General features: G+C 42.9%; 2 protein-coding genes across 2 annotated transcripts; one reads left to right on the top strand and one right to left on the bottom strand.

Moving 5' to 3' along the window:
- Positions 1–12: 12 nt before the first annotated feature.
- On the top strand, positions 13–7,565 carry LOC142560561 (low molecular weight phosphotyrosine protein phosphatase-like). The gene is made up of 5 exons (XM_075672766.1): positions 13–176; positions 264–337; positions 2,332–2,445; positions 3,087–3,248; positions 7,266–7,565. The coding sequence occupies exons 1-5, from the start codon at positions 128–130 to the stop codon at positions 7,347–7,349; spliced, it is 483 nt and encodes a 160-aa protein (XP_075528881.1). The 5' UTR covers positions 13–127; the 3' UTR covers positions 7,350–7,565.
- Positions 6,159–26,708, bottom strand: wuho (tRNA (guanine-N(7)-)-methyltransferase non-catalytic subunit wuho). The gene is made up of 10 exons (XM_075672763.1): positions 26,508–26,708; positions 24,822–24,887; positions 24,480–24,653; positions 23,836–23,995; positions 22,363–22,475; positions 19,469–19,529; positions 15,226–15,398; positions 12,480–12,657; positions 11,142–11,250; positions 6,159–7,502 (listed from the first exon to the last, which is right to left on the bottom strand). The coding sequence occupies exons 1-10, from the start codon at positions 26,585–26,587 to the stop codon at positions 7,342–7,344; spliced, it is 1,275 nt and encodes a 424-aa protein (XP_075528878.1). The 5' UTR covers positions 26,588–26,708; the 3' UTR covers positions 6,159–7,341.
- Positions 26,709–26,848: the final 140 nt, after the last annotated feature.

The raw sequence follows: 26,848 nt of genomic DNA, 5'->3' as shown, positions 1-26,848 counted from the left end.
CATACCATAGCCGAAGCCAGAAAGTCTGTCTTGGTCTGTCTGCTGTTACATTTGCGATCGTGCTGTGCTCCTGCAGCCTGTAGTAAACTAGTGATCGTGCTGTTCTTTTGGCACCTCCAGAGCTTTCATGATGTCAGAAACTGAGCCTTCTCACTCTGTACTTTTTGTCTGCCTCGGTAAGCAAACAGTAGACATGCCATATTCATTGGGATTGTGTTTGTGTGGTGGCAGTCAAGAGCTTTTCTGATTTTTTCTCTCTACAGGGAACATCTGCCGGTCCCCGATTGCCGAGGCTGTCTTCAGGCACATCGCTAAGGAGAGAGGCGTATTGGATGATGTAAGCTGTACGATAGCACCCCTGTTTACGGCTGTACTTAGAAACAAGATTCATAGCACGAGAGGAAGCCGCTCTGCTTGCAAACTAAGCCGTGTACCGGTTACTGTGATCCCTGTGCCAGATATTTTGAGTACTTCCAACCTTTTACGCTTCACGCTCAGACCTGCTGAAAAACACCGCATATAAAACAAGGAAAATTGGTTGGATGGATCCTCTTGCCCGTCAAAGTTGCCGTGCAATTCCGACGACCGTTCTCATTTTTTATCACCAGCTTATGTTTACTTGAGATAGCGTGTAGAATAGTAGACGCTGAAAAATTCGTCTCGTCTGGGGGTGCAAGCTGCAGCTGCCTTTGAAATGGACGCTAGCTTTCGAACTGTGACGAGAGCAAAGTTCGCAGTTTCTCGTCTTTTCGGCGGTCAGCTGCGCCGGATGTTTAAATCACTTATCTGCAGTTCGTTGGCCCGCTTTAGCTCTTCCCGTAGCTGACGTTTGCTTACAAAGAATGCCTCGCTTCGCCAGCTGTTTGCGGCTGCTCTAGATAGCCGCCACCTGCTTGATATTCGGCTGGCTCCTAATTGGTTGTTGAAAAAGAAAATAGAAAAAACTGCGCCACGTGAATCTGCTGCACGCTTTCCATATGGAACCGTTGAGATACATGCTGGTTCGCAATAAGCGTTGCTGTTTGTGGCAATTTCAGAATTGCTTTGCTGATTGCACATTTAATACGGGTTACCCAGCTAGGAACCTGCTTCCTTTTGTTGAAATCAGTCTACCGCAACATTTGTTTTTGCGCAGTGCGATGTTTCAACAGAGGCGTTCAACTTAACCTATGGCACTGAACTCTCCTCCAGCTGATTGAAGCAGCAAAATTGATGAGACTTGCTCTTGTGGGCATCAGCATAGCATCGTATTCCCTGGTGTATACAAGTCCATTTGTCGGAATGTTGGCTCTGACAGTGTCCCTTAATTTTTTTTGTTCGGCTGCTGTCGACTAGAGCATGTATTTCACCTTGCAAAACTTGGCACCTGTACAGTGACCAGTGACTGCGATGTTTCCAAACGAGCAAAGCTGGCTCACTTTGTGAATTAAAAATAAAGGAGGCAAGAAGTTTGCCTGGTGACATTATGCCAGTTTGTCTTCGGAGCTTGTTCCTTAATAGTAGAAGAATGGAATCTTTACAAACAGAAAGCTACGTTTTAGTGTAAACTTTTGTTAGTTCAATGTTTTGTTGGCTGCCTGTCTGTGCTGCAACAGCAAGCAGGGTGTGTGAATCCACCCTTCCACATAAGAGTACGAGCAGTCGGCCACTGATTGCAGCAATTTTTTTAGCACTGCCCTCACAAGTGCAATACTCTTGGTGGAGTTTGGGAGACAGCAGTCGCCTAAAGATGCTATCAACTGCCTGCCACCAGGCTATATAAATCCACTGTGGGACAAAGGCCTCCCCATTGGTACTGCCACCGATCTCCAACTCTCATAAACCAAGCCCCCTCCTACACATGCACACTTCGTAATATCATCACTCTAGCTAATTCTTTGCTGCACTTTACCGAGCCTCTTCTCCCTTGGCAGACATTATGACATTAATATGACATGCGCCTAAATAAATGCATTACCTCACCTGTCACATTCTGCTTCTTCTCCCTAATTTCAGTTGCAACATGTCGACACATGCTTAGTCTCTTGTAGTCCCCAATGTCTACCTTTCTCTTGCATCACATATTTAACTTTCTATTTTATCTGATGGATTAGTGATATTGAAAGAGTACTTCATCAAGAAGTAACTATCTAACTAAACAAATAATGTACTGTGCAAACTTCAACAAGCAGGAGAGAAAGGACAGAGGACTGCACCCCATTCTTTCTGTCCTTGTTGATGAAATAAGTGCAGTACTCGTTCCATATGAACCAACTAGTCTGCAACAGAGTACTACCTCTGAATACCTTAACCGAATGCAGCTGCTTCTCACCTGTCCCTTCTCCCACTTAGTGGGACGTGGACAGCGCGGCCACTGGCGATTGGCATGTCGGCAGCAAGCCCGAGAGGCGTGCCATCAAGTGCATGAAGGACCACAACGTTGACATGGATCACCGGGCCAGGCTGGTGAGTTGTGGTGCTGCGCCAGTGGCCATCTTTAACATTTACACATTTACGTGGAAGTGTTTCAGAGCTTCCTATGCAGATGCAAAAGTGTCGCTATCCACTACTGTGCATCTTGCCTCTGGTGATGTTCTCTTGCGTCTCATTGCAGAGAGTTGTGAACTTAGCCACTGTGATGGTTCAGTGGCTACAACATACTGCTGCTTAGCGTGAGGTCATGGACTTAATTCTCAGTCACATTCCGGTAGAGGAGGAATGTGAAAATACAAACTCCTGTCCCTTGTGCAAGTTAGTCAAATGCAACCCAGAGGCCTTTACTATGGCGTCTCTCACAGACCGTGTGTTGATTTCGGGCGTTAAAACCCATTAATCGATCAATACTAAAAAAAGAAAATCATAGTTGTAAACTCATGCACCACTTTCTTGAAATTTGCTGGTTCCGAGCAATTTTTGTAAAATGGCTAGGGACATTAGCAAAAGATCTGCTACCAACAGTAGCTAGGATTTAACTTTCCTCAATGCTACAAATTTCATTCGAATCGGTTCAGTGGTTGCCTGGGGAGAGAACATTTTGGTGTTCCACATGCACGTCTGGGCCGTGCCGAAGCTTCTTCCTTAGAGCTTTCCCCTGTGGACATGTGCAGGTGACGACCGAGGACTTCAGCCGCTTCGAGTACATCTTTGGCATGGACGAGGCCAACATCTCAGACCTGCGCAAGCTGGCGCCCAAAGGCAGCAAGGCGCAGATCGAGCTTCTAGGGAAGTACGACCCCCAGGGGAAGACAATTATTCGAGATCCGTATTATGTGAGTGCACTAGATAATGGTGGATTGAGCTCCAGCCTTGTCGGTGTGCCATTTTCGCTAGTTTATAATGTGAGACTACCGAGATCGACAGAAGGGCCAGAACACAAGCGCTAACTTCAATGTTGAAGTTAGCACTGGTGCTGCGGCTTTCCAGTCCATCTCTGCCACTTTGCGGCATAAACTTACAGATACAACGCTTTGTTTCACTTCTGACCGCACCAAGCAAATGATACTGCACTGGCAGAACTGGTGACAATAAAACCAGAGTATGAGCATTCTTGTTAGACTTGAGCCCCAGTATGCCAGGCTAAAGTTCTCTTTTCAAGACTGATATAAGGGTATTTTGCAAATTATTTCGCTCTGAGAACCTGTAGTGAATGGAATTGCTACACATCTATAACGTCCACTTGGGCAAATACTGTCCCTCTACTTGAAGCTCTTATAAGTTGAGGCCAACTGCAAAGAAATTTTGGGCTGTATAAAAGGCTTAGTTTCAGATAGTGTAGGTATAGCGTTGCCGTCTTGCAAAATAATTGTATGTTTGAAATACAAGTTGATGCGTCACAAAAGGGTCGCAAAGTTGCTCTGGTACTGAAATCGAAAAAAAAATAAAATAAAATACGGCACCATAACCGCTCACTAGAACTGACGCATGACTAACAACACGGTGGCCCCAAGCGTGACCTGCGAGATTAGGCATTTGGGTAGACATCTCGGAGGTGAAATACTGGAAATTACTTCATACCCACCAGGCATCATCTGCTTATGTGTATTTAAAGGGCAACTCCAGTATTCTTTAAAATCATATTAGGACATTGGCACTGATCACCGGTAGGATCGTTCAATTTGCTTAGAAAATACTAAATAATTTTAAATAACCAATAAATGAGGTACCGAAACGAGTAGCTGCTTTATGTGATGTCCATGACGAGTCGATGACATCAGATTCTACACTACCGTAATGTAAATAGGCAATACGTGTGGTGCTGATGCCAAAAAAGCAAAGCTGAAGATGTCTTCTGACAACACGGGGAGCTTTGCTAGCTCTTTCAAACAAAACAGTGGCGATTTCAGTGATGATATGAACTCTGAAGGATTGCCATTTACTTTTGACTTGCCGCCGTGCAAGGCAGCTGGCATGCTCCAAGCTCAATGCATTGCACTGCAGCAAGATGAAGAGAAGCATCGGTTATGATGTCTGTCAAAATTATGATTGTTGGCCATTGTCTCGTAGAAAAAGGAGCCAGCTTCACCATTCTGGTCATGTGATGGTGTAGCCTCTGATGTCACAAACACAGGGTGGCTAGTAAAAAGTCATACGTTTGTGGGCATAATAGGGAACATGTAACCAACCTTTAAAATTCATTTTCCAGAAAACTAAATGAACTGCAGTCATATTATTTGGCGAAAAAATGTTTGAAAAGCCAGGAGAACTCATACTTCAACGCATTGCTATCACTGGCTTTACTCAACAATAAAATATTTTAAAAAACATAGACATATCGCCACCTATGCGGGTGGCATCGTCAGTACGCAAATGGTAACAAATGAGAAAACACATCCTATTTATGTACGATACTGCTGTAAACATCCGGCAGGGGGCCATGGTTTGAATTGCATGCAGATTGATTGTGAAGGATAAACCATGATTCCACAAATTTTCTTGGGCCCCATCGGTGTTCCCGTGCTAATGTGGCTACATTGCGCATAGTGCGCATAGGTGGCGAAACGTCCATGTTTTTGTCATGTTTTATTGTTGAGTAAAGCTAGTGATAACAACACGTTGAAGTATATTATTTGGCACAGATAATTGAAGTGCAAAAGAACATAAAGTTTGGTTGATGTCATTAAATGCAGAGGCTTTAACTTTTTAAATGCATTTTTTTTCAGTATCAATGCCACATGTGCATATTTAGTGTCATCATGGTATTTAATGTCATTAAATACTAAAAGTTACTAAAAAGTATTTGTCTGCTTCAAGCATAGTCAGCTTTCTCGAAAGAGTTGTTTTTCACATCTAGGATCATGTCTGTTCAAGTGCTTTAGAACCAGAAGTCGAAGAAAAATAGCACTTGCTTTGAGCGTGTTAAACAGGAAACTGCCATATTTACTCTCACAATGAATCCATGTCCCACTTTTGTTCTTGAGAATTAACTTGTTTTTATTTCGCATAAAGAATGCGCGCCTGGCCTTCAGGGCTGGTGTTCAGAATGTCCACTTTATCTCAGCCTGATTGGCCAGCGTTATTTACTATCACAATGTTGTCAGATCGTGCTGTGATACTGCAGGCAACTTTTGAAGTGATTGACGCTAAACACGGGTAACACAAACGCATGCGATGCAGATATGAAGCTTGTCGACCGTGTTTTCATTGATGATGATACATGATGCTTCACCATTGCAATATTGTCGCTTCTAGCGACATGCTAGCGCAGTGGTGGAACAAAGTGAGACTACGCCCACTTGGTCCCATCATATCACCCTGAGGTTCACCACTGCATGACTTTTTTTTGTTGTTGTTGATCTCCCCGGGCACTGTGCGTCGTTCGAGGGGCCGTTACGTGATTGATACGGCTGGTTTCAAACTGAAGGTCGCAGAGCACACCCTAGAGCAGCGGTGCCGTGCCGCTGGACGGCATTGCGTGTGCGCTACTGGAGAAAACGAGATTGGGCTTGAGATACAAAGAAAAATTGTTGCGTGCTTCGAGGACCAATGCAAGGCAAGTTTCCTTGCGCGGAGGAAAACATCAACTACCTGAAGAGGCTCCGTAGTGATACGAAATTTCGACTGCTGCAAATAAATATGTTGAAGCTTTCTTTTTTCCTGTGTAATGAGCCCTCCCCCCAGATTTGTGTCAACTTTCTCTAAAAAAAGGCGGGTTCGTTACACAAGTAAATAAGGTGTATGACTATCTGTGCAATAGAATTTCAATAAATGGTCGTAACAGTCTTATTACATGTTTCTTTTAAATCATCCAACTGTGTCACTCGAGACAAACACAGGGAGTAAGTACACACTTGATGGCCACATGAAGTAGTTGAAATTTAGTACTCCTCTAGGGCAGCATGTGAATAGCATTTCGAACTTGATAGTAGCATCGAATTTGCTTTTGTGACATGAGTGACAGCAAGTTCCTAGATGAATGGGCAAGGACTTCGAAAATATTAATCAGAACAGCACTGAATCTGTCGGAACTAAATAAAGGCCCCTGAACTGCCCAGCTCACCAGAGCTCATATTTTAAAAAATCTACTGTGTATGCAGTGTGTGACATCACTGACTGTAGGGCTAGTTGGCATTGCGTAACTGTTGCGGGGCCCAGTGCTAAAAATTACACACACAGAAAAAATAGTCAAATACAAGTGCTTCTGCGTGTTCATCTTTTTTAGACTGAACTCAACGATTTCATGCTAAATAGTTTGAATGAATCTACATCGTCTTTCATAGCCTCTCCATGGTTTCAGGATGTTAAACCTAATCAGATCAAACATCATGCTCACCTGAGTGCAACAAGGATTGTGTGGCATTGTGGAGAATGACCAAAGCAGCACTCCCTCATGGCACATCTAGATGGCCATGTGCAACACAAGGTCGCATTGCTTGCCCATTTAGATTTGCCTCTCGGCGTAGGTCAGCATGCAGACTCCACACTCTTTTTAAAGGTGTTAGGTGAGTATGAATGAAAGTTGGTGATGATGACTTTGAGTGGACACGAATATGTGTCAGTAAGCATGAACAAACGCTAGTGGGCATCGGTGAGCACGAGTAGGAAGGCGAGTGAGTGCTGACGAATGTGGGTGCATGAGTATGAGTGAGTACACAGTCTACAAAAGTAGTTCTGCATATGAGTGGGAATGTGCTTATTCTGCTGATCTATGTCTGTCGGACATGCCGATCAAGAGGGTGGCACGCTCGGTTTCTTCTGTGCCTCCAGTTGGTTTTACTGACTGCACTCCCTTCCCAAACCACCGTTTGGCGTCGACCCTGAGCGAGCGCTCTTCGCCTTTTTTTGGACAGGACAGCGGAAGCCAGGGCTTCGAGGACGTGTATGAACAGTGCCTGCGCTGCTGCAAGGCCTTCCTGGACGAGGTGGTCAGCTGAGTGCGGGTTCCAGCTTGACTCGCTTGGGCGTGCTGGTGGCTGCCTCCTCCAGGCGTCGTCGCTTCTTTTCCAGATAACTGTGCTCGTTGTCGAACCACTGCTTGTAGAGTTGAGTCAGGCTGCTGCAACTTCCGTTTGCGGCAGCTGGCTTGCCTGCACGAGCCCAAACGTTTTGTTAGCCGTATTGATGAATAAACAAATTTTTATTTTTCGGTACGCGTCGAGTGCGCCATTTGCTGAAAAATTCGGCTGTAGCTTCAACTGATTCAATCAAAAGTGACACATTGCGCTAGTCAAGAGGAGTGAGACATGAGGTCACAACAAAGTCTCTTGACCTGAAGAGTAAGTAGGATAGGGTTGGTTGGTGCAACGTGATAGAACTCGATGATGATGATGATAGAATTAACATAACACCCTACACTTTGATGGCAAAGAGAGCACTGTGCTTGTCTTGCCCTTTGTCATCCAAATACAGTAAACCCCCGATAAGTCGAAGCTGTAAAAAATCGGAAAACATTTTGAGATGAGCGAAATTGTGAGAATAGAAGCCCTCTGGCCACACATAGACCACATGGTGCCTTTCCAGAATGCAGCCAGTAATATTTTCGTCATGTTCCTGTGCACCGGCACTGGTGACGACAGCCTCTATGGGCAACAGCATTGCTCACACTGTGCCAAGACAGCATGCTTGGCACAGAGTCAAGACGATGGATCGTAATGCAATGTTTGACGCCAATCATCCGAGCATAACCGTTTTCAGGCATCAAAAAAGTGGAAGCTGCTTACTTTCTGCATCGTAATGAATTTTGGACAATTGAACTTGGTAAACCGGAGCTACGGTTGAGTGCAACTGTCACGTCTTTATCAGAAGCCCAACAGTGACATGGCATTTACACCTCACCCTCGCACGGGCATGAGCCAAGCATCCGTATCTAGCAGCAATCTTGCTGGAATGCCGTGGGCTCGCATGCTGGCTTTCTTCTTTTGGCACAGCATGTGGGCTGACCGTGCCTGCTCAAAAGTGCCAATCATCTTGCCGTAACCATTGCTGTGACCACACTGATGCGTCACTGACAGAGTCCTAAAGGGTAGGGAAAGAAAAGAAAGAACGGCTTGCAACTTGCTGCTGCCGCGTGATGCCACGACAAAGTGGCAGCGAGCAGCCAAGAAAGTGTGCATAAGCAGTCATGGATATAAAGAAGGGGGAAAGATAAGTGAGGAGCAAGGCCCTGCTAGCAAGCTGCCGCCAGGCGAATATTGAGTGCAAGTTGCACTTCTGACACTGCCATGTTGCCTATTTCCTGGTACATTCGAAGTCCAGATACCAGTGTCCAGTGCAAGCACTTTTTGAGATAATAGGTCAAAAATAACACAAGTTGAAACCACAGCCAGGAAAGAATTTCGACTTGACCTATATTTATAGTTAACGAAGCTTTACTGTAGTTTCACTTCACTTTAGTATTACCACCCCCAGGATTGGGGGTATTACATAAGGCAAGGCAGTTTGGCAACGTATTAGATGTTATCATGTCTCCTGTTACATCATGGCTAACTTGTGATCGATGGAAGGAAGGTACTTAAGCTCCAAAGCATTGCTACTCTAGAGAAGTTGGTAGGAAGCCCTGTATTTTCTCTCTCTAATATTTATTACTGCATGCAATGTTCTCCCTTTCATTCTTCTGGAACTTGGGAAGAAACTAACAAATGATACATTTTGAACCAAAAACACGTATTTATAAAAAAGTATCATTGAGCTTCCTGCTTAACTTCTTTAGAAATGAAGTCCTTGGGAATCTGTTTAATTAGGCTGAAATTTACACTGAAACAAGCAAGGCCACCAAAGTGTTGCCACACAGGTTACTGAAATATAGTGATGTTTAGCCACAAAAAGCTTGCGACATTTTTTTCTCTAGATGAGCATAACACATTGAGAATAAGCATATAAAGGAAAAAAAAAGATATTTTGCAGAAACATTTTTCAGCAACAGGGGTAAACACCAAGCAGAAAACTGGAAGTGGCCTTCACCCCACGTTACCTACAGCTTTGTTTGTAATTTGTACAAACAACTCTCATCATATATGAACTAAAGGTGCACATTTCATTTGCTTTTACATCACATGTGTGACACTACTGCAGCTGGAGATCTTGCAGTCAGTCTCCTCTGATCGTGCTTTCAAAAGAAATAAACTTGCTTGCCAAACTATTGCATCCTCGTCCTGGGTTCCTGCTTTAAACAACAACAACAAAAAATCCCTGTCATTCAGTGTTTAGCTACATTTAGCCAGAAAGTTCGTACGCAATACCAAAACTCGGCAAAAAACGTTTTCTTATTTTCTGGTATGTTGCCTGTAGGTAATACTTGTCAATAAACAGTTAATGAGCCATTAAATATTTTTAAAACCGATTTGATGCCTCTGAGTGTTGACGCACGAGCGGGGGACTAAAAAAAAGTGAGACCGGAGAGGCTTCACGCAGCTCTTCGTAGTTGTATTGCTGTGTTCTCCCACTAGGCGGGTGTAGGTAGACCCTTTACAGGTTAGTAGCCAGGCTGAAATGTATGAAGAGTTGTTTCCCTACTCTTTTGAAATCATGACGTCTGTTTGTAATACATAGCAAACCTCCTTGACATTCTCCTTGACTCCTGCTTGGAAAAACGACCAAAAATACACTTGAAAGGCTGCAAAAACTATTTTTGGAGGACGCACGGAGCTGTACACAAGTTTTTGAGTGGTCCCAGGAGGAGAAATTGGTGGTAAAGACCACTCTTACGACCTTCAGCCAATAGAATGTACGAGATAGTTGAAAGGGTTCCACGATAAACCAACAAGAGCCGTCACTACAAAATTGAGAAGATTTCAGAAGCTGCTGGCATAAGGTGGAGCTCTTGTGAGTGTATCGTGGGGAATTAGGCATGAGACGCAATGCCACGTATTTTTCCCTGCCTGTTCACAGACAGACAAAGAAAACAACAACAAAAAGCTCTTATTTTATTTTGTGCCAGGATTTAAAAAACGACGCCTTCCTCACCAAGACTGGAAAACAAAAAAGTGACAAGTGTGCTATTGTGAAGACGACGATGATGATTTTTCTTTTTTTTCTTCAGCATTTGTGGAACTGTAAGCGGGAATTTGTTCCACCTGGAAAGACTGTCACAGCAATGTTACTTGGAGGTATTAGGGAAGTGATATTAAAATGCGAAATTGTGGAATTTGAGTGACTGGTTTCTCCATCACGACAGCGCCGTAGCTTATGCTGCTGTGGCTATGATGTGGTATTTAGCCTCTCGGGATTGGCAAGCTCCCTGTGATATCTTTGTTTCGGTATTTTTAACAAGGAAAATAAAATAAAGAGGTTCAATACGATTTGCAAGGTGAAGATGACATTGCAGGGGTCACTCACCATTAATCCAGGGTTGCTTGAGCAGCGGGAGGAAAACTTGAACTATTGACTTCGTTGGAGACTATTTTGACAATAACTAAGTGCTTTTTGCCCTAGATGAAATTTTTTTCTTGTGGAGATAGCCCGTATTTCTTTACGGGTATTTCTTTTGCATGCTCCTGTATGCTGTCTGAAGCAATGCCAATTCACGGCAATGGCAAGTGCGTGTTGTCTATCTGCGATACTTCTGATTTCTCTACAACGAAACGGTGGCGCCATCTGTCACCGTGGGGGGTGTGTTGCCGCAGCGGTGAGAGGTGGCAGCACTGTTATATTGCAGTGACACCGTGAGCTGCCTGTTACCATTGGGTAACAGATAAGAACAACAATAAAATTTGGATAGGCACACTTGCTTTGGAGGCTTTGGCACAGCGTCCAGCTGACGTCCTTGAGAAGCGGTGCCCACGGGAGTTCACCCGCAGACGGCAGATCAGCGGGAACTTCTCGTCGCTGCCAACGTCCCTGCACGAAAAATGGGTAGCCAGAAGGAATGAATTACGGGAAGCAAGAGTCAAAGCGTCATTTTTTTAATAATGCACGTGTCCCGTTTTTGTCGGACCACCATGTTACAGGTGGTACGACAGACTATCATGGAGCCTTTAATTCTGGACATTCACGCCTTCGTAGATGCGGACAACATGCTCAGTGGAATAATTTTTTGAAGAAAGGCCTAATATATGAATGGATATATAGGTACAGTGAGTGCAATGCTTATTTCCCCCTCAACTCATCAGTTCTTATCAGCTGTGGCAGCATTGATAGCAATGTTCTTTGCCTACCACTCCTTCCTTTTCTTTTTACAGTGCGCTTATGGTAGCCATTTAGGGCTGCCATCTGATAAAGGTGTAGAAGAACTTCTTATTGGGTGAGTTGGTGCATATTAGCAAACAGTTCTATAAGTGCTCAAAGAAACGACCATAGAGAGAAAGCACATAAGGACAGGTGCAGGTTTTCTTCCTTTCTTCCTTTTTTTAATGTGCATGCATGGAGAAACCATTTTCACCCAAAAACTTTCTGTTCAAGCAACACACAACCTAACTACGTTCATCAATAAGGCTAATCTCATTGTAGTACAGATAAACTGAGACGTCACTGACACAATCGTCTCCCTTCTTTCTAATATGATACACCTCACGAGCGCACAAGGGCAGGCTGCGCCTGTCCTTGTGTGGTTTCTCTTTGTAGTCGTTTGGTTGTGCAGTTATAAAACTGTTTGATAAAGGCACCTTAAGGCAACAAAGAAGCGGTTACAGGATGGGGGTAGGAGGGGCGTCCACTGCTGTTTCACTATTTCCTGATGTGTGGGCCTGATGGCTGACATCATGGGCCTCACATGTTTCGTAACATCATGTTTCTCGGGTCCTCCAACTAGCACCCTCGCCTTATAATCAAATAAATACGGTATTTACAGCAGCAAAATAAGGGAACATAGAGAATTGAGCATTAAATTTGGCTTATTTTTCAGCTTTTTCTCGTTTACGCTTGGGCAAATGCGAAACTGTCACACATAGATGCTGCGCTAACTCAGTATTTCTGAGAAACCAAAAGCGCTGCCAAACGCCAGGATACTTGGCCAGGTAACACGTGAAGGCGCTCTGCCCTTGTTGTGTTCCCTCCATGGCAATAGAAAGTCCTCCACGTGTATAGCCCTGTTTGAATGGAGCAGGGTGTATATCGGTGCAAAGACTCACATTTGACTCTGAGGAGAGTGCAAAAAGTTGCACGGATGGAGGACTGGCGAGAACCACCCAGAGATGGCCATCTTCGTCAAATGCAATGTCGTCAGGTGAGCATGGAACAGCAAGGCTCTGCAAGAGACTCCAGCCGCCTTCGGGGCCCAGCCAGCCTAGCAGAAGCACTTCTGGAATCCTAAGCACAGAATGCAGGACAGCACTTTCTGAGACCGAATCAAATACGAATCAAACAGTGCCAGAAGCAAAGTGAATTGACTCAAATATTTTCAAAATAGTTTTCAAATAATAAACAGCCATCCCCACCATCGGTCTTCACATCCTTGTTTATTGACAACATTATAAGTTTCTGTCATTACACTGTACATTATGAAGCATCATTTACTAATAGTACGAATGCAGCATTAGAAACAAATACGCAGTTCATTCACATACCCAGGACCCTTTGCAGATGCCAAGTAATGATGGTTTAAGTGGAAAATTCTGGCTCCCAGAGGGATACTGCATGCTCTACAACGTAGCTTCTTATGTTTTATGCCTACTATGTTTGAAAGGATGGGATTTATTGCTCAGTTGCCTATTTGAACTATCTGAAAACTATTAGAAAAAAATTTGCATATACGAATAGCGACTATTTGATCTGAAGACCGAATCAAACAGAACAATATTTCATTTGTTATTCGAAATTTTTGAATAGTCACAAAGCCATACTAACTTATATTTATTTATATTCACACACTAATTTATTATTACCCCTATGCCTCATACTGGCACGAAAAGCTGGCAATTGAAATTTGCAGGAGACCCTTTTGCTGTCCTGTAGGGCACCCTGCTTGTGTTTCCTTCACATAGACCTGATCGGGACTTTTCTTGCTTATATAGAGTATACACATATGAATATACTACGTACGTAGGTTACATGTATGAGTATACACATGAGTATATTGAGTGTACATTATGAGTACATATACTCATAATAAATATCGGATACAATGAAGCTATTATCGTGTTTGATGTGACTGTGTTATACTAATAACACTCGACTGTATACAATCAGTCAGTGTGATTGATTCTGAACCCAAAAATTTATCTGCACTTGTTCCAGGCCAAGGATTACTTAATTTGTGAAGAAAATCTCAATTCATGCCAATATGTCTCCTAAAAACAAGATATTCAGTGGCGCAAGGTGATTTCCTCTGCAGTAAAATTCAGTTTGATCGTCCAAGCATTTGCTCTTACGTTCAAATGAAATGCCATCAGTATGTTTTTATCGACAGTGGTTAGATTACTATTCACCATGTGTGGCTACCAGCATAAATTTTACGTTGAAAGTGACCAGACTGCACTGTTTCGTTTCCAGCTTCACTTGAATTTGTAACAGACTGGCGGCTTAATCTCAATCTCCAAAATGTGGACTTGGGTCCACATAATACTTAAAATGTGGCTGCTAGCGCGGTGCCACATTGCATTCTCTTGCGATTACAAGGAACAGTTGTTCACATTCCAATCAGGCTGATGACAAAGTGACCTGCCAAAGTTTGCATTCTGACAACTTCAAAACAACAAATTGTACTTACTGATATTTTGCTCTCACACAAAATTGTCAACTGGACTGCATTCTTTTGTTTGTAGTATTTTGTTCACAACATTGTCTGTGACATGCTCAGTGCATACCATCTCATTTGTCATTGTTTTCATCTGTAGCGGTATCCTTGTGCAATCACTTTCACAAGATTTTGCATTACTCTACATGGTATGCTTTGGCATATACGGCTGACAGCGTTTCTGGCACTTTGCCAAGCTCGCTCTTTTCGTACAGCGGCAACAACGCCGCCGGCCGTACACTGCGACGCTCTGGTGCTGCACACGTGAAATCTCGTGAAAGTGATCGTGCGAGAATACTACCCTGGAGTAGCATGCAGAATGTGACACCGAGGAAACCTGCACAGTTTTCACTAAACGGAGTCTCTCGCTGGTTGTGGTAGCAGTTTTCACTTGGTGCAAGCATTGTGCAAGAAATTGAAAAGTGCCCTTTAACTAGAGCAAATATGGAATAGGTTTAACGGGAAGCTAGCCAACCAAATCTCTTATCTAACTTTGAGCTGAAAAGAGAAAATATGAAAAGAAAAGATGAAAAGAGCTGAAAAACGGATGTTTGAAGTAGTATTATGATCATATGAAATATGAAGTAAGCCCTTTGCCACGAGCATACTTTAACGGGTTTACAACATATCTTGAACAGGGAAGACAGTGGGAATCGTCATATAATACTATCTCTTTCCCATGATACTACCTCCCACATGAGGGTAAACGTTAAATTTCTTTCATGAAACAGATTGTGCATTGTGTTATGTTTGATGGTTCAGTGTGGGAGATGCAAGACCTCACCCACACCAAAATGTTGTTAACTATTCACGTTAACAGCTATTCATGTTAACAAGTAACATGAATAGCTAGTAAAAATGAAGCAAGCGCAGTTACAGGCCAAGTTAACAGGGGATAGATTAATGCTTTGGAATGAAGGGTTCCAGTTTTCCACGACTGTTGTCGCCTGCTTGCTTTCCGCTTCCAAGTCAGAACATCTGCAATTTTGAACAAAATTTTATTTGATTCAACCGTACCTTGGCAAGAGAATGCATTTGCTTCTGCGTCTGCGATGACTCGCAGCTAGATAAACCTTTTGCCAGCCTTTGACATGCAATGCCAAGAATTACGTGGACGCATGTCATGAACACACATCACGTACCCATCAATGAGGCAGGCCATAGTTGTGCCTATGGGCTGCACGGCTATACGTTTCACGGCAGGTGCCCGTGTGTTAACCTTCCCTTCAGAGTCTGCCACCTGTTTCTCAATGCTGATGTCATACCGGTGCAGCTGCCGACCAGTCTCTGGGCACCACGTCCGGATTGTGCCATCCTGGAACATACGAGATGTACACCCTTAGAAGTATACGGGCTACTTTAAGCCTTCACCGTGTGTGTGTGTGTGTGTGTGTGTATATAGATAATATTTGAACATTTCAAATGTTATTGACTATGATATTTTTAATACTTGTGTTTGATTCAAAACTATGTATTCGAAAATTTTAGAATATTCTACAGGATATGAATATTCGAAACCAATCGAATATATTGCTTGCTGTGCGGGTGCAAACATGGTTCTTAGCGTTTATTTTTATCTAATCTAAGAAAGTGTGTCTAATTTTGCGCTGAATTTTGCAATAATTTCATGCTGCCTGGCGAAATTTCGCTTGTAATACACGCTTAGCCATTGGACGTCTAAGCTTTGCAGAAAAGCTGCCTCTTAATGCCAAGTGGCACGCGTTTGGGAACAGCAAGGGTGCACTCGTTTACAGGTTCCAACCCCAGTACTGAGCTTATTGCTTGACAGCAAATCCAATGAGTGACGACTGGTACAGGGTCAAATGCCTCTGAGTTTACGGGAAATTGATGCAGTATAGTAAGGCACAGGCTGGTGAGAACAGACAACTAGCAGAAATTACTCAACCTTTTAGTATAACGGCTTACTAGTTTAACTTTCTTTTGCCAATGACAATGTAACCGCAATGTTCCATATTGTTAAAATAAACCAACTTGCTAATAAATGCATGTGCATATCATTATTCGACATACAATTCAATATTCGATGCCAATCCTTTGTATTCGATTCATATTCAAGAATTTTGATAGTTGCACACCCTTAATATATATATATATATATATATATATATATATATATATATATATATATATATATATATATAGGCTGTGTGCTGTGGCTCCTGTGGCACTCCAGATGAACACGAGCATTTGTTTCATTCCCCAGGACAGCGGAATTTTTCACATACTGCTCGAACTCCTTTAAACAATCTGTAGTCAGCATGGCAGTTGCAGGCAACGTAGCCCGCATATTTTTGACAGACTGTACATCTGCCTGCAACATCTTTTGGGGCATGAAACTTGTGAAAAACTAGAAACAGCTGCTGGAGCAGAATCTTGGTGTCACTGCCAACAGTGGAAGCTGTTCCTCCTGGCTTGGATTTTGTACGACTTGTTTCCATGGCTTGTAGTAACAACTTGTTGCTATCAGTGGCACAGCCAGAAATATTTTTAGGATATGTTACACACGGCCGGTAAAAAAAAATAAAAGGAAAGAGATCCTGTACCTAAACAATATTTTAGTCATATTACTGCTTTAATAAAGTCAAAGGGTTAGTTGATTTGTTCAATGTTATATCTGCATAAACATACAAGTGCACACACGAATCCAAGGACTTGATTCATAAAGCACATTTTCTCACAAAAAAAGACACACACACACACAAAGAAACACACACACATAGGAAAAAGAACGCAAATGTACCAGAACATTCCTGAATAATTACTGAAACAAAAAGAATAAGGGCCACTGTTTGAAATTCAACACGGAACTGTCCGGCGAGAAAAAAAGGGTGCCATTAAAATATGTTTGCAGCAATACATAATACTTCTGTGAGTTCCTCTACAAGCTGAACATTATGTAAAATCGTCTGTTCCCCTCCGAGTCCTAATGCACAAAAAAGTAGGAAAGGAGTCTCTCTGCTCGTCTTCAGCCAAAGCCGCCAGCGAAAATGCTTGAACTGTTAATTTTATTGGAAAGTCAAGCCTAGCAGAGTTGGCTTTAAGGATGTTTACAGTAAGTGACTCTTAGGATCAACATTGAACAGCCTTTACCTTGTGTTACCCCTGACAGACGAGCATGAAAAAAACAGCAGAGACTGACATCAAAACAACTTACTTTGACAGAAAGAAGTGCAGTCGAACCACCTTATAATATTACCGGTTTTAACAATACTTGGAGGTAACAATGAGCAGCTGCAGCACTGCCAACTTTTGTGTGTTTTATCGTAATATAAGGTGCTTACTACACTGTCCCCATGCTGCGTTATTGGCTTATAACAATTAAGTCTGGCTACTGGGTGTCGTCCCTGAAAGAAAAAGGAGTGTGAAGTCCTGGGGGAAAAAAAATCACAGTTTTGCTAGAAAGGCAAGGCATTAATTGGGATAGCAAAATACAGTAGAAACTCATTCATACGTTCTGAAAAAATTAAAAAAAAGGACACGCAAGGGAAATGTACTAACCAGAAAAATGTATGATCCGTAGTGCCTAAGAAAATCTGACAGACTCAAATACTGTTTACAACTACGTAATGCAAAGTGTCGCATGGATCGTTGTGGCACGAGATGTATTTTGTTGATTTCCTATTGCGTGGTACTTTAAGAAGGCGATGGGAAACCGAAACGAAATCGAACTGGTGGACGACGCTGGATGCCCCCCGAAGCGAAATGTGATGCCTACACCGCGCCGCCTGCAGCAAGGAACGGCAGCCTGTTTGGATTATCGCCTACTACAAGCGTGCAGTACGCTACCAATGGCAATATGCGCCATGCGCTGTAACACAGATAGGTGAAGATGCTTATCGCAGCAGGTTTTGCGGCAATAGCTCTGAATGCGGTGTGCGGCTGCCCGGGCAGAGATTTGCTGGTACTGGAATAAAAAATTGTGCGTGCCGTCGTTCTCACGAGAGATGGGCGCCAATATACTGCTTTCGATCACATGTGCCTCGTGCCTTTTCTTGTTCACATGGGATCTAGCGGCAAGAAAACGCATTCGGCCACAGTCTGCAACAGGGAAGGTTGGCGCGTTTCATTTATCACCTATTAAAAGTGTGCGCTATGCTTCCTATGGCACCAAGTGCTGTGAAACAGATAGGCAAAGATGCTTATCGCAATAAGATTGGCGGGGATAGCTGTGAATGCCGTAGGCGATGACCCCGGAGAGGTATTGCTGGTACCAAAATGAGAAACTGAGTGCGTGGCAGAGTTGTCACGTGAGACGAGCAGGCGAGTATTGTGGTGGAGCTGGCGCAGCGGGCAGATATATACCTACTGTTCTTGATTGCGCGTGCCTCGCGCATTTTCTTTACATGGGATCTAGCGGGAGGAAAGCGTATCATACAATCGCAGTTTGGCGACGTGCTGAAAAATCACGTTTTCCAGGAATGTATGAAGCGGTAAGAAATGAGTGTAACTCTATTAGGTCATTTTTTGTGTTCTCGATTGCGAACGTTGGCGTTGGGAAAGCATAGGTAACGGGAATGTATCAACAAGGTTCTATTGTATTAGGCATCTATACAAGGTAAAGTTCGATGTTTTATCTGCCGTACAAATTGCAGTAAACATTCGCTCACTAATTAAATCAGCAAGCACGGTGTCACACGTGCATAGGCAGACATGAAGGAACATAATTTGATGACTGCGAACACTCGCCAAGACAACGCTGGCGTGACTAAATGCGCCAGCCTCTGGGAGCAAACGCTTCATGCTGTCTCTCGCATCAACGTGTGTCCAAAACTTGAGATTAGGTGACATCCAACACTAAGCTTGCAGAAAGACAGCACACACGAAGTGACAAGCCATCTCGGCTCGCTTCGTCTTTGCGCCCTTCACAGACTACCTCTGAGGTTAGGAGCGCCGCCTGCCATCAGTGCCTGAACAATGTGTAAAGTTGGATCCCCTGCCTGGGCGTCTGTTTCAGTGTTATCGCGCGCTTTGTCTATTGCTGTACTGCCATGGAATATCGGTTGGTAGTAGTAGTATTACACTACATCACTTGTTCTTTGTTTTGATTTTAAGGTTTTGTACGATGTACGAAATATCCCGAATATCCGGTTGGTTTCGAACACGGCTCTCTCGGCACAGCACCAAAATGCTCTACTCATTAGACCATGGATTACCTCAGGACCTAAGTTGGCGGGAGAACAGAGACATAGGAACGTAATGGAAAGCGTTTGAAGCGTCACAAGAATTGTAATCACATTAAATGAAAGTCTACGTCCGTGTCACTGTACTGGCACAACAACAAATTACAAGACAATCTACCAGCAAGCCTATCACATCTAGTGATTACAAGAAAGAAGAAGAATGCATGCAAAAATGAGTACTCACTCCAGAGCCAGAAACCAGCAGCTCCGGTGGGCCAGGCAACAATGCGAGGCAGGTCACAAACCTAAGGAAGCAAGATTTAGTATATAATTTGCCAAGACCTGATGCACTTAGAGGCATGAGGCAAACACACATTGCTAAAAGCAGTCATATTTAATAATAGTCAATAGCAGTCAATACTGTTAGATGTACGTAAAACCACTCATTTGCACAACTAACCTCCTGAAGTTGGCAAAAGCATATTTTGCAGTAAAAGAGTGATGAAATATGGTTTTCAGTATTACTAATGAAACTAGAGCCTACAGGAGTCAACAGTTGGCTCCAAGAAAACAACGGGCCCTACAACACTGAGCATAGTTTAAGTGTTCAGTTACTTTATTCAGTTTTTCCCTTTAGTTACCCCATTCAAGCGTGTTACTTTGTGCATTAGTTCACTTACTCCATTTAATTCATGTGAGTCATACTAGTACAACTGTGGCCAAATGAATGAATGAATGAATGCCTTATTTATTTATGTTTAACTACCTACGACTGAATGGAAATATTATGCAACAAGCATATTATGTTGCCGACTTGCCCTGTAATGCTGCATCATGACCCCCAAGCAACAAAGAATGATGCGCGCATCGGTTCACAATGCAGTTCCGAAATAACGCCAATATTCCGCTAATGCAGAACAATACCCATGCCTGCGGGGGCTCCTTTAGAATCAGCTTTGCTGCGATGATTCCACTTACATACCGAGCATAGAAACCATCCTGCAGTAATGGTGACATAATGCCAAAGGATACACTTGCCGCAAATTTCTTTATTGTTACTGTTAGTGTGTCACGATTGTTGCAGGTGTTGAAGAGACATCTAGACACCTTTCCACAGGCATCCAAAGTAACTATAAGATTGGTGTCGGGTACTTAACCCTTTCTTTACCACTAAAAATGTGTTCACTTTCAGTGTTTTCATGTCTGAATGTGTTATATCAAGTTGTAGTGGTGGCAACATGTATTGTTATCTATAAAATTATAGACAAATAACTGGTGTTTTGAATGAACGTAAAGCAGTGATAATTGCTTAGACAGCTTTAGATAATTCATATGCGAAATGTCAAAGCACCACCTCAAGGAACACAATGAAAGTAATAATTAGCTGTTTTTAACACAAGTCCTGAGAGCATAAAAAGAATGAAAATGTATAAAATATGTACCTGGTTCTTAGTTCCCAAATTTCGTAAGTCATACCATGCAAGAAAATTACTGTGTCGATTTTCTGGCATTAATACTAGCCGTACTGATGCTCATGATTGCGGGAAAGCAGTAGCTTTGCAAATGTGAAAATGGGTAAGTTCCTCTTGTACAGGAAGCATTTTTCACTCAATGCAGCAGGCACCTGGTTTGTTTTTTACTTCATTCCTTAGGCTCGCGAAGCAATGACTGACAGGTCCGGGTGCATGCAGAAGCCACCTCCTACTTGATCAAAGTGTTCGATCGGCATTTCTGTGCAAGCAAGCTGGTCGACTGCACATTATAGGAAAAAACAACAAACCACCATGTGGTTTATTGAGTTCCTGTACTGTACTGCACAATAATGTGGGGTGTTGCACAATATTGTGCAGTAATGAATAAGGGCAGTTGCACAGGTGGTGTTCGAAATGTAAGAGATTAGGCTACCAGTCAAGCTTCAGTCAAAGGTCAATGTGGAATAGACAGCAGGCTTCTGTGCGAGTGAAAACGCCACATGACTGGAATGTTTGCTCGTAATACTTTGTACATGCCCTGTTGAAAAGCTGATGGGTAAAAGCAACCTATGGTAGGAAAAATAAGGTTGCATTTTATATTAGTCGCACACAATTAAGAAAATAACACGCACTCATGAGCCTCCATGGTTGATTGAGGTATCGTTAAAACAGCCTAGACGTCGGATCAGAAAATTAGACAACCCAAGAAACCTGTCTTCCCTGTCTTCACTGCTGCTGTCATTAACAAATTATGTTGCCAAGTCAACCAAAGCTCAAATTTTGTGTCATTTTAGTTAGGAAGTGCTGGGAGCACTGGCGGCTAGCTTCAACGGTACCAAAGTTTTATTTTTCCAGACTCCCCAACCTACTAAAAAAGTTGCAGTTTCACCCGAAAGGCAAAGCATCTATTGCAATAGCAAATTAGTGAATAGCTATACAAAGTAAGGGTAGTAGTTTTGTCGGCAGTTTTAAACTTATAAACATAGGCATAATAACTAAATTAACAAGCATGGTGTTATGCGTGCACAAGCAAACATGAATGCATCTCACTCAATGATCATGAAAACTTGCTGTCAAAACACTGGAGTGAGGAAGCATGGCAGCAGCAGCGAGCGAACTGACCTTTGTGCTGCTTCTCGCATCAACACGAAATAAGCCGCAAAAAAAAAACAGCACGTGGCGGACTCTGTCCCCATCGTAGATTACTTTCAAGATATCGTGGCCAGGCGGCTGGAATAGAACATGCCCCCTTTCCCTCCCCTACCCCCGGAGCCTTGCGTGCGAAGGAAGATGGCGCACTTCCTCCCTGCTTCCCTCCCTTGCATGTGCAAAATTTAGCCAGGATAGCTGGCTCACCCTTGCACGATTTCACTGGCACATACAGCATACAGCGCGAGGCATCAATTTTATCGCCCTTGGACTTTATATGGAACCTCATAGCAATGAAGACTGCAGAAATGCGCCTGAAGTATCCATATAATTGCAATCGCAATAAAATGGTCAACTCTAACAAATAGTTAAAGTTCAGTCATCCTTTCAGACTTGATGTTGAATGGAAATATTTAACAGCACATAGAAAGCCTTTCAATGTTCACGTCAGAAAATGACCTCTGTAAAAACCAGCCAAGGCGTATCTAACAAAACAGTGTCTCCAGGCAGCACATACTGTGTGTGGCCAAGGCAGAAGGTACGAATGTTGTAGCAGTTTGGATAGCATGACACTTGGATCTTCTCGTCCCGATCCGAGACTGCCAGGAAGCTGTCCAGCTCACCTATGATCTGCAAAAGAAGAGGAATCAAAGTTTCAAAAATTGAATCGAGTGCACACAGGGCATTCATGGCTGCAATTCAATGGGGCTATTCTTTGTCTAACCTAAACTTCATGCAGGCTTGCGAAGACGTCTAGTGCCAGGCAGAAGCTATGATGCTCTTGCTGCACTTGCCTGAGTGGTTTGCAGCCAATTAAGGCACTGTCTTCTACATAAGCAGACGAAAAGTGTCTGGCTACATACTTAGGCTCAGTACACACTTATTGTAAACACTAAAAGCCAATGAAGTACTAGTTTTCTTTCAACAAATTGTGAAATACTCTAGAGATAAAGATATAGCAAATGCACAGCTCACTAACAGAACTTTTCTATGCAAATAAAGCAGTGCCGAGTCTGAAACAGCCTTTTCATATAGCGTCATCCGTGATGATTACTTTATCTCCTTGGAAGATAAGGTCACCTTCCTTCGTGACACATGGTCGCGCCAGCACCTCGCTACCACCTCTGCAGCAAACCTTGATCTCCATAGATGTGTACCGGTTGCAGACAAAAGGTTGCTTTGCCTTTGCAACGTCTGTTTGATTCCTGTCAACACGCACCAAAACGGTGGTGCAGAAAGTAGTTTTCAGGCTGAACTTCTGCTACAAAAAATGGCTTTGTGCAGGCAGGTGGAGCTACCACTTCTTTTTGTGCACCGACTAAAAATAATCGCACAATTCTACACAAGTTGCACTTATGTAGTCACCGATAGCCGTGTGCATCTTGATTACTAAGGAAAACCGAAGAAATTGCTTCTTGCTTGTATCGCTGCCAGTAACCTCTCATTGCGTATACTCCCTGCGACACTTGCTGCTTGCGTACTCAGATCTCAGAAAATATGATCACGTCTGTTTTTCTCAGTTGCCTTCCCTTTTTCTCTTGTCAAAGTGTCCCTATAAAGGATCCCTAAACTACAGTACAAGGTTACTAATCTAGACTGGTAAATGATGTTTCAGCAATTTAACATAGGCCAGCCTCATTGTCAGTAGACACATGGTACATCAGGAAACATTACAGGGAAGAAAAAAAGAAGGCAGAACCTAAGGTTCCTCCACTAATTTATCACTGGAAGACGTCTGGACAGAACCAGTTGACTGTTTGGTCATAAAAAGTGATTACACAGTTGTGTTCAAAAGTAAGCAAAGGCTAAGCCTTTGGCGCATAGAAAAACACCTAGATGAAGACTGTACATGTGTGTCACTTGTTACGTCTTTGAACATGAGACATGAAAGAAGGAATCGCCACGGCAGGTCTTAACTCAGCAACGGCACATGTTAGGCTAGCCTTGTAGCCATGGAATTGAAGTCATTGTGGTCAGGGAAAAGGCCTACCATGTCAAGGACCATGGAGAGGCGGCCAATGATGGCCTCACCCCTGGAATCTTCCGGATCATCAAAGTGGAAGGAATAGACATCACCAGAGCGGTCTGCCACAAGAATGGTGTCTTTGGTGGTGCACATCCGGACCTGAACACATTTGCGTACCACACACCTGCAAGAGGAAAGATGAAAACTGATGAAGGGAGAGAGCACAAGGAAATTTCTAGTATTGTTCCCTAACGCCATAAATTAGTTCAGATTGGTTGAGTACATGTTAAAAATTCTATTTGCAGTTCTTTGATGATGATTAGTTATGAAGACAAAGGCCAAAATTTCCTCTTCAAATGCCACAGATCTTGTGGTACATTTGAGTATATGGGCTATCTTTTCAATGCAATGCAGCCATTATTTTAGCAGATGGTTAGCTAGCCCATACCAAGGTTCTGTCAAAACAAACAATCTGAAAGCACAAATTAAAAGCCTGCTCTGTACTGTCTTGTGCTCAGCTCGTGTAAAGAAAAGAGAGGCTACTAGCACAACTTAACTGTGCATGAATACTGTGGCCAGCAGAAGCCACACCAAGCAAGTCGTTGCATTCTTATTCGTAATGCTGTAACAGAATCACATATGCAAAATGCATCCTTGTGTATACCAACCTTTGGAAAATGGCTTCCCAGTTTCCGGGACTGTGCCGCTTCCAGACGACGAGTCTCTTCGAGTGAGTTACTGCCATGAAGTATGTCGAACAAGGTGAAAAATTGGCACAGGAAAAACCAGGTTCCTCCTGCTTGTCTTTCTTTCCTGACGATTTGCTGTCTTCCTCCTCTTCACTGGAATAATAATAATAAAAAAAAAAAAAACATGAATAATGCCAGTTTCTTTTTTGGGTTGTACAGTGGCGCTGAGGCAAACATAACTGCTCTAACAACACGTTTTCATCCACTCTACTATGCCGGCCAATGAGCACCATTAGGCCACGAGCTTTACACAAACATTACCTGTGTTGGCCAGAATATTCGCCAGTCTCCTCTGGAATGGCAAGCTGTACTTTGGAAAAGGCACCACTGCGAAAAGGAAAGTAAGTGTCACGATCATAAGCGTCAACTGCAGGAGGGCAGGGGTACTCTCGCCCCTCCCAAACTTGTTCATGGGGGAGGGGGTAGAGTGAGAGAACTTTAGGCAGCCCCAATTAATGGCTGCATTTTGTTATGGACAGGTAGTATACTGCAGTGATTTTATCACACAGAATTCACAGCTGTCCCCAGGTATGTCATAATAACCAACATACAGTCATCAACAAATCTTATTCACATAAATTGCAAATAGAAGTGACTTTCTTATTTCTTGTATACTACTGAATGTGCACATAGAACTTGTATGTGTGGCTGTAGACAGGCATGCACGCACTACAAAAAATAGAATTGTTTCTTGCCAGGGCATTTGTTGTGGACCTTTCAATGAATCATACTATTTATTGGTATTCTTGTGGGTGAAGTGCTTTAGAAGGTGACAAGTTGCAGCACATTATTGAGTATGCAGCAAGGGCTAAATGAATCTGTTAGGTATTTTTTTTTTTTTGGTGGTTACCTGTTATTATCGATTGTTATGGGGTTCTTTTATGTGTTCGCATTAGGAGTGACAGAGTGAGAAATGAGGGTATATGTATGCAGTGTGGGAAGCCGGTTATGAGGTAGAGCTGCATGTATGTAGGTATATATACAGGGTGATCATATTTAAGTTTTGCGGAACTTTCAAAAATTGCCTGCTGCAAATAGCATAATTCTAGTCCTTGAGCTGGATTATTCAGAGCGGCGGACACAAAAGAAATCGAAACACATATTCAACAAATTAACAAACATTCAATAATTAACTTCATTAACTATTTGACGGCACATATTGCAATTTACGAATTGTACCCGGTGAGTTTGCAAGGCGCGTCCATTAGGAATTAATTTTCGTCATGCGCCATCAAACTCACCGTAAAATTGCACCGTTGTTCCACTTACTTTTTTAACAAAATGTTCTTTTATGCATTGAAGCATAAAAGGAACTGGAACGCCCATGTATTTCGTCCCACACTTTTGGAAATAATATATCGAAACTGGTGTCTTGTATCCAGGACCCCTGTCGCATTTACCGCTAAATCACCATTACTTAATTTTTTTTTTGTAAAAGCGAATGAGTCAAGCGTATATAAACTTGCACATTTTGATCACAACAATGATTGACTTTGTGTGTGTGCGTGCCTTTCTCAATCAACAGATAGTTCAGCTTCTACACAGAATCCCCCACCATCAGGGGGAAATGGGAACGCAACGTCTTCGGTCACGATAGTATGCCTAAAGTTGACCCAGTTAAAATGTGTAATTAAGACTTTGTTGGTTAACAGTATCACTGTTCCACTCCTATTTGTCACAGATTGTTACCCACAAACTTCAGTAAGAGTGGCTGTTGGAAGTTCGGCACGTATAGTAACGATGTTCCACCAGTTACACGATCGCCTCCGCAACAAAACGACACAGGAACAGAAATGCTGACTATGTATTCTTACTCTAACATTAACTTGCAGCCTCCTGTGACTTTCTTACGCCGAAGCTATCGTAAAGGAGGTCAAAATGTGCCGTGTGCGCAGGTCACAGGCAACGCAAAAGCGTCGTGCGCCATCACGCACATGTAACACGTACCCGTCTTTCGTTTCATATATGTACACCAAGTCGACGCACACCAGCGCGATCCTGTTGTTCATGCACCGTATGAAGGCCATTCTCAAATGGCAAGTAGGGTTATATAAATGTAATTTTTGCTTAATTCAACTGACACTAACGCATGGCTGACGTGAGCAGAAGCTACGCGGTTCTGTTTTCGCCAAGCGCGCGGCCATGTGCTCTGCAGGGTCCGCAACTTTGAAAGGCAGTGTGCGCTAAGTTTAGCGAGTTTTGCATATATTTCGCTTTCATTTCACAGTTTTGCAAACAGACAACCACAAGTAAATACCATAAATTATTATTATTTTTTTTATTTTTAG

This window comes from Dermacentor variabilis, chromosome 10, assembly GCF_050947875.1.
Source record: "Dermacentor variabilis isolate Ectoservices chromosome 10, ASM5094787v1, whole genome shotgun sequence".
In the NCBI taxonomy this organism is placed as follows: domain Eukaryota; kingdom Metazoa; phylum Arthropoda; class Arachnida; order Ixodida; family Ixodidae; genus Dermacentor; species Dermacentor variabilis.
Note: the sequence above shows the minus strand (reverse complement) of the source record. Positions and strands in the feature narration are given on the sequence as shown.

Coding starts and splice junctions, on each gene's coding strand:
- LOC142560561 (XM_075672766.1), top strand. CDS start 128: ATGATGTCAGAAACTGAGCCTTCTCACTCTGTACTTTTTGTCTGCCTC. Junction 2,446..3,086: donor TGGATCACCGGGCCAGGCTG/GTGAGTTGTGGT, acceptor GGACATGTGCAG/GTGACGACCGAGGACTTCAG. Junction 3,249..7,265: donor TTATTCGAGATCCGTATTAT/GTGAGTGCACTA, acceptor TTTTTTGGACAG/GACAGCGGAAGCCAGGGCTT.
- wuho (XM_075672763.1), bottom strand. CDS start 26,587: ATGGCCTTCATACGGTGCATGAACAACAGGATCGCGCTGGTGTGCGTC. Junction 22,476..23,835: donor TCTCCATGGTCCTTGACATG/GTAGGCCTTTTC, acceptor CTTCTTTTGCAG/ATCATAGGTGAGCTGGACAG. Junction 12,658..15,225: donor ATGGCCTGCCTCATTGATGG/GTACGTGATGTG, acceptor TTCTGTGCTTAG/GATTCCAGAAGTGCTTCTGC.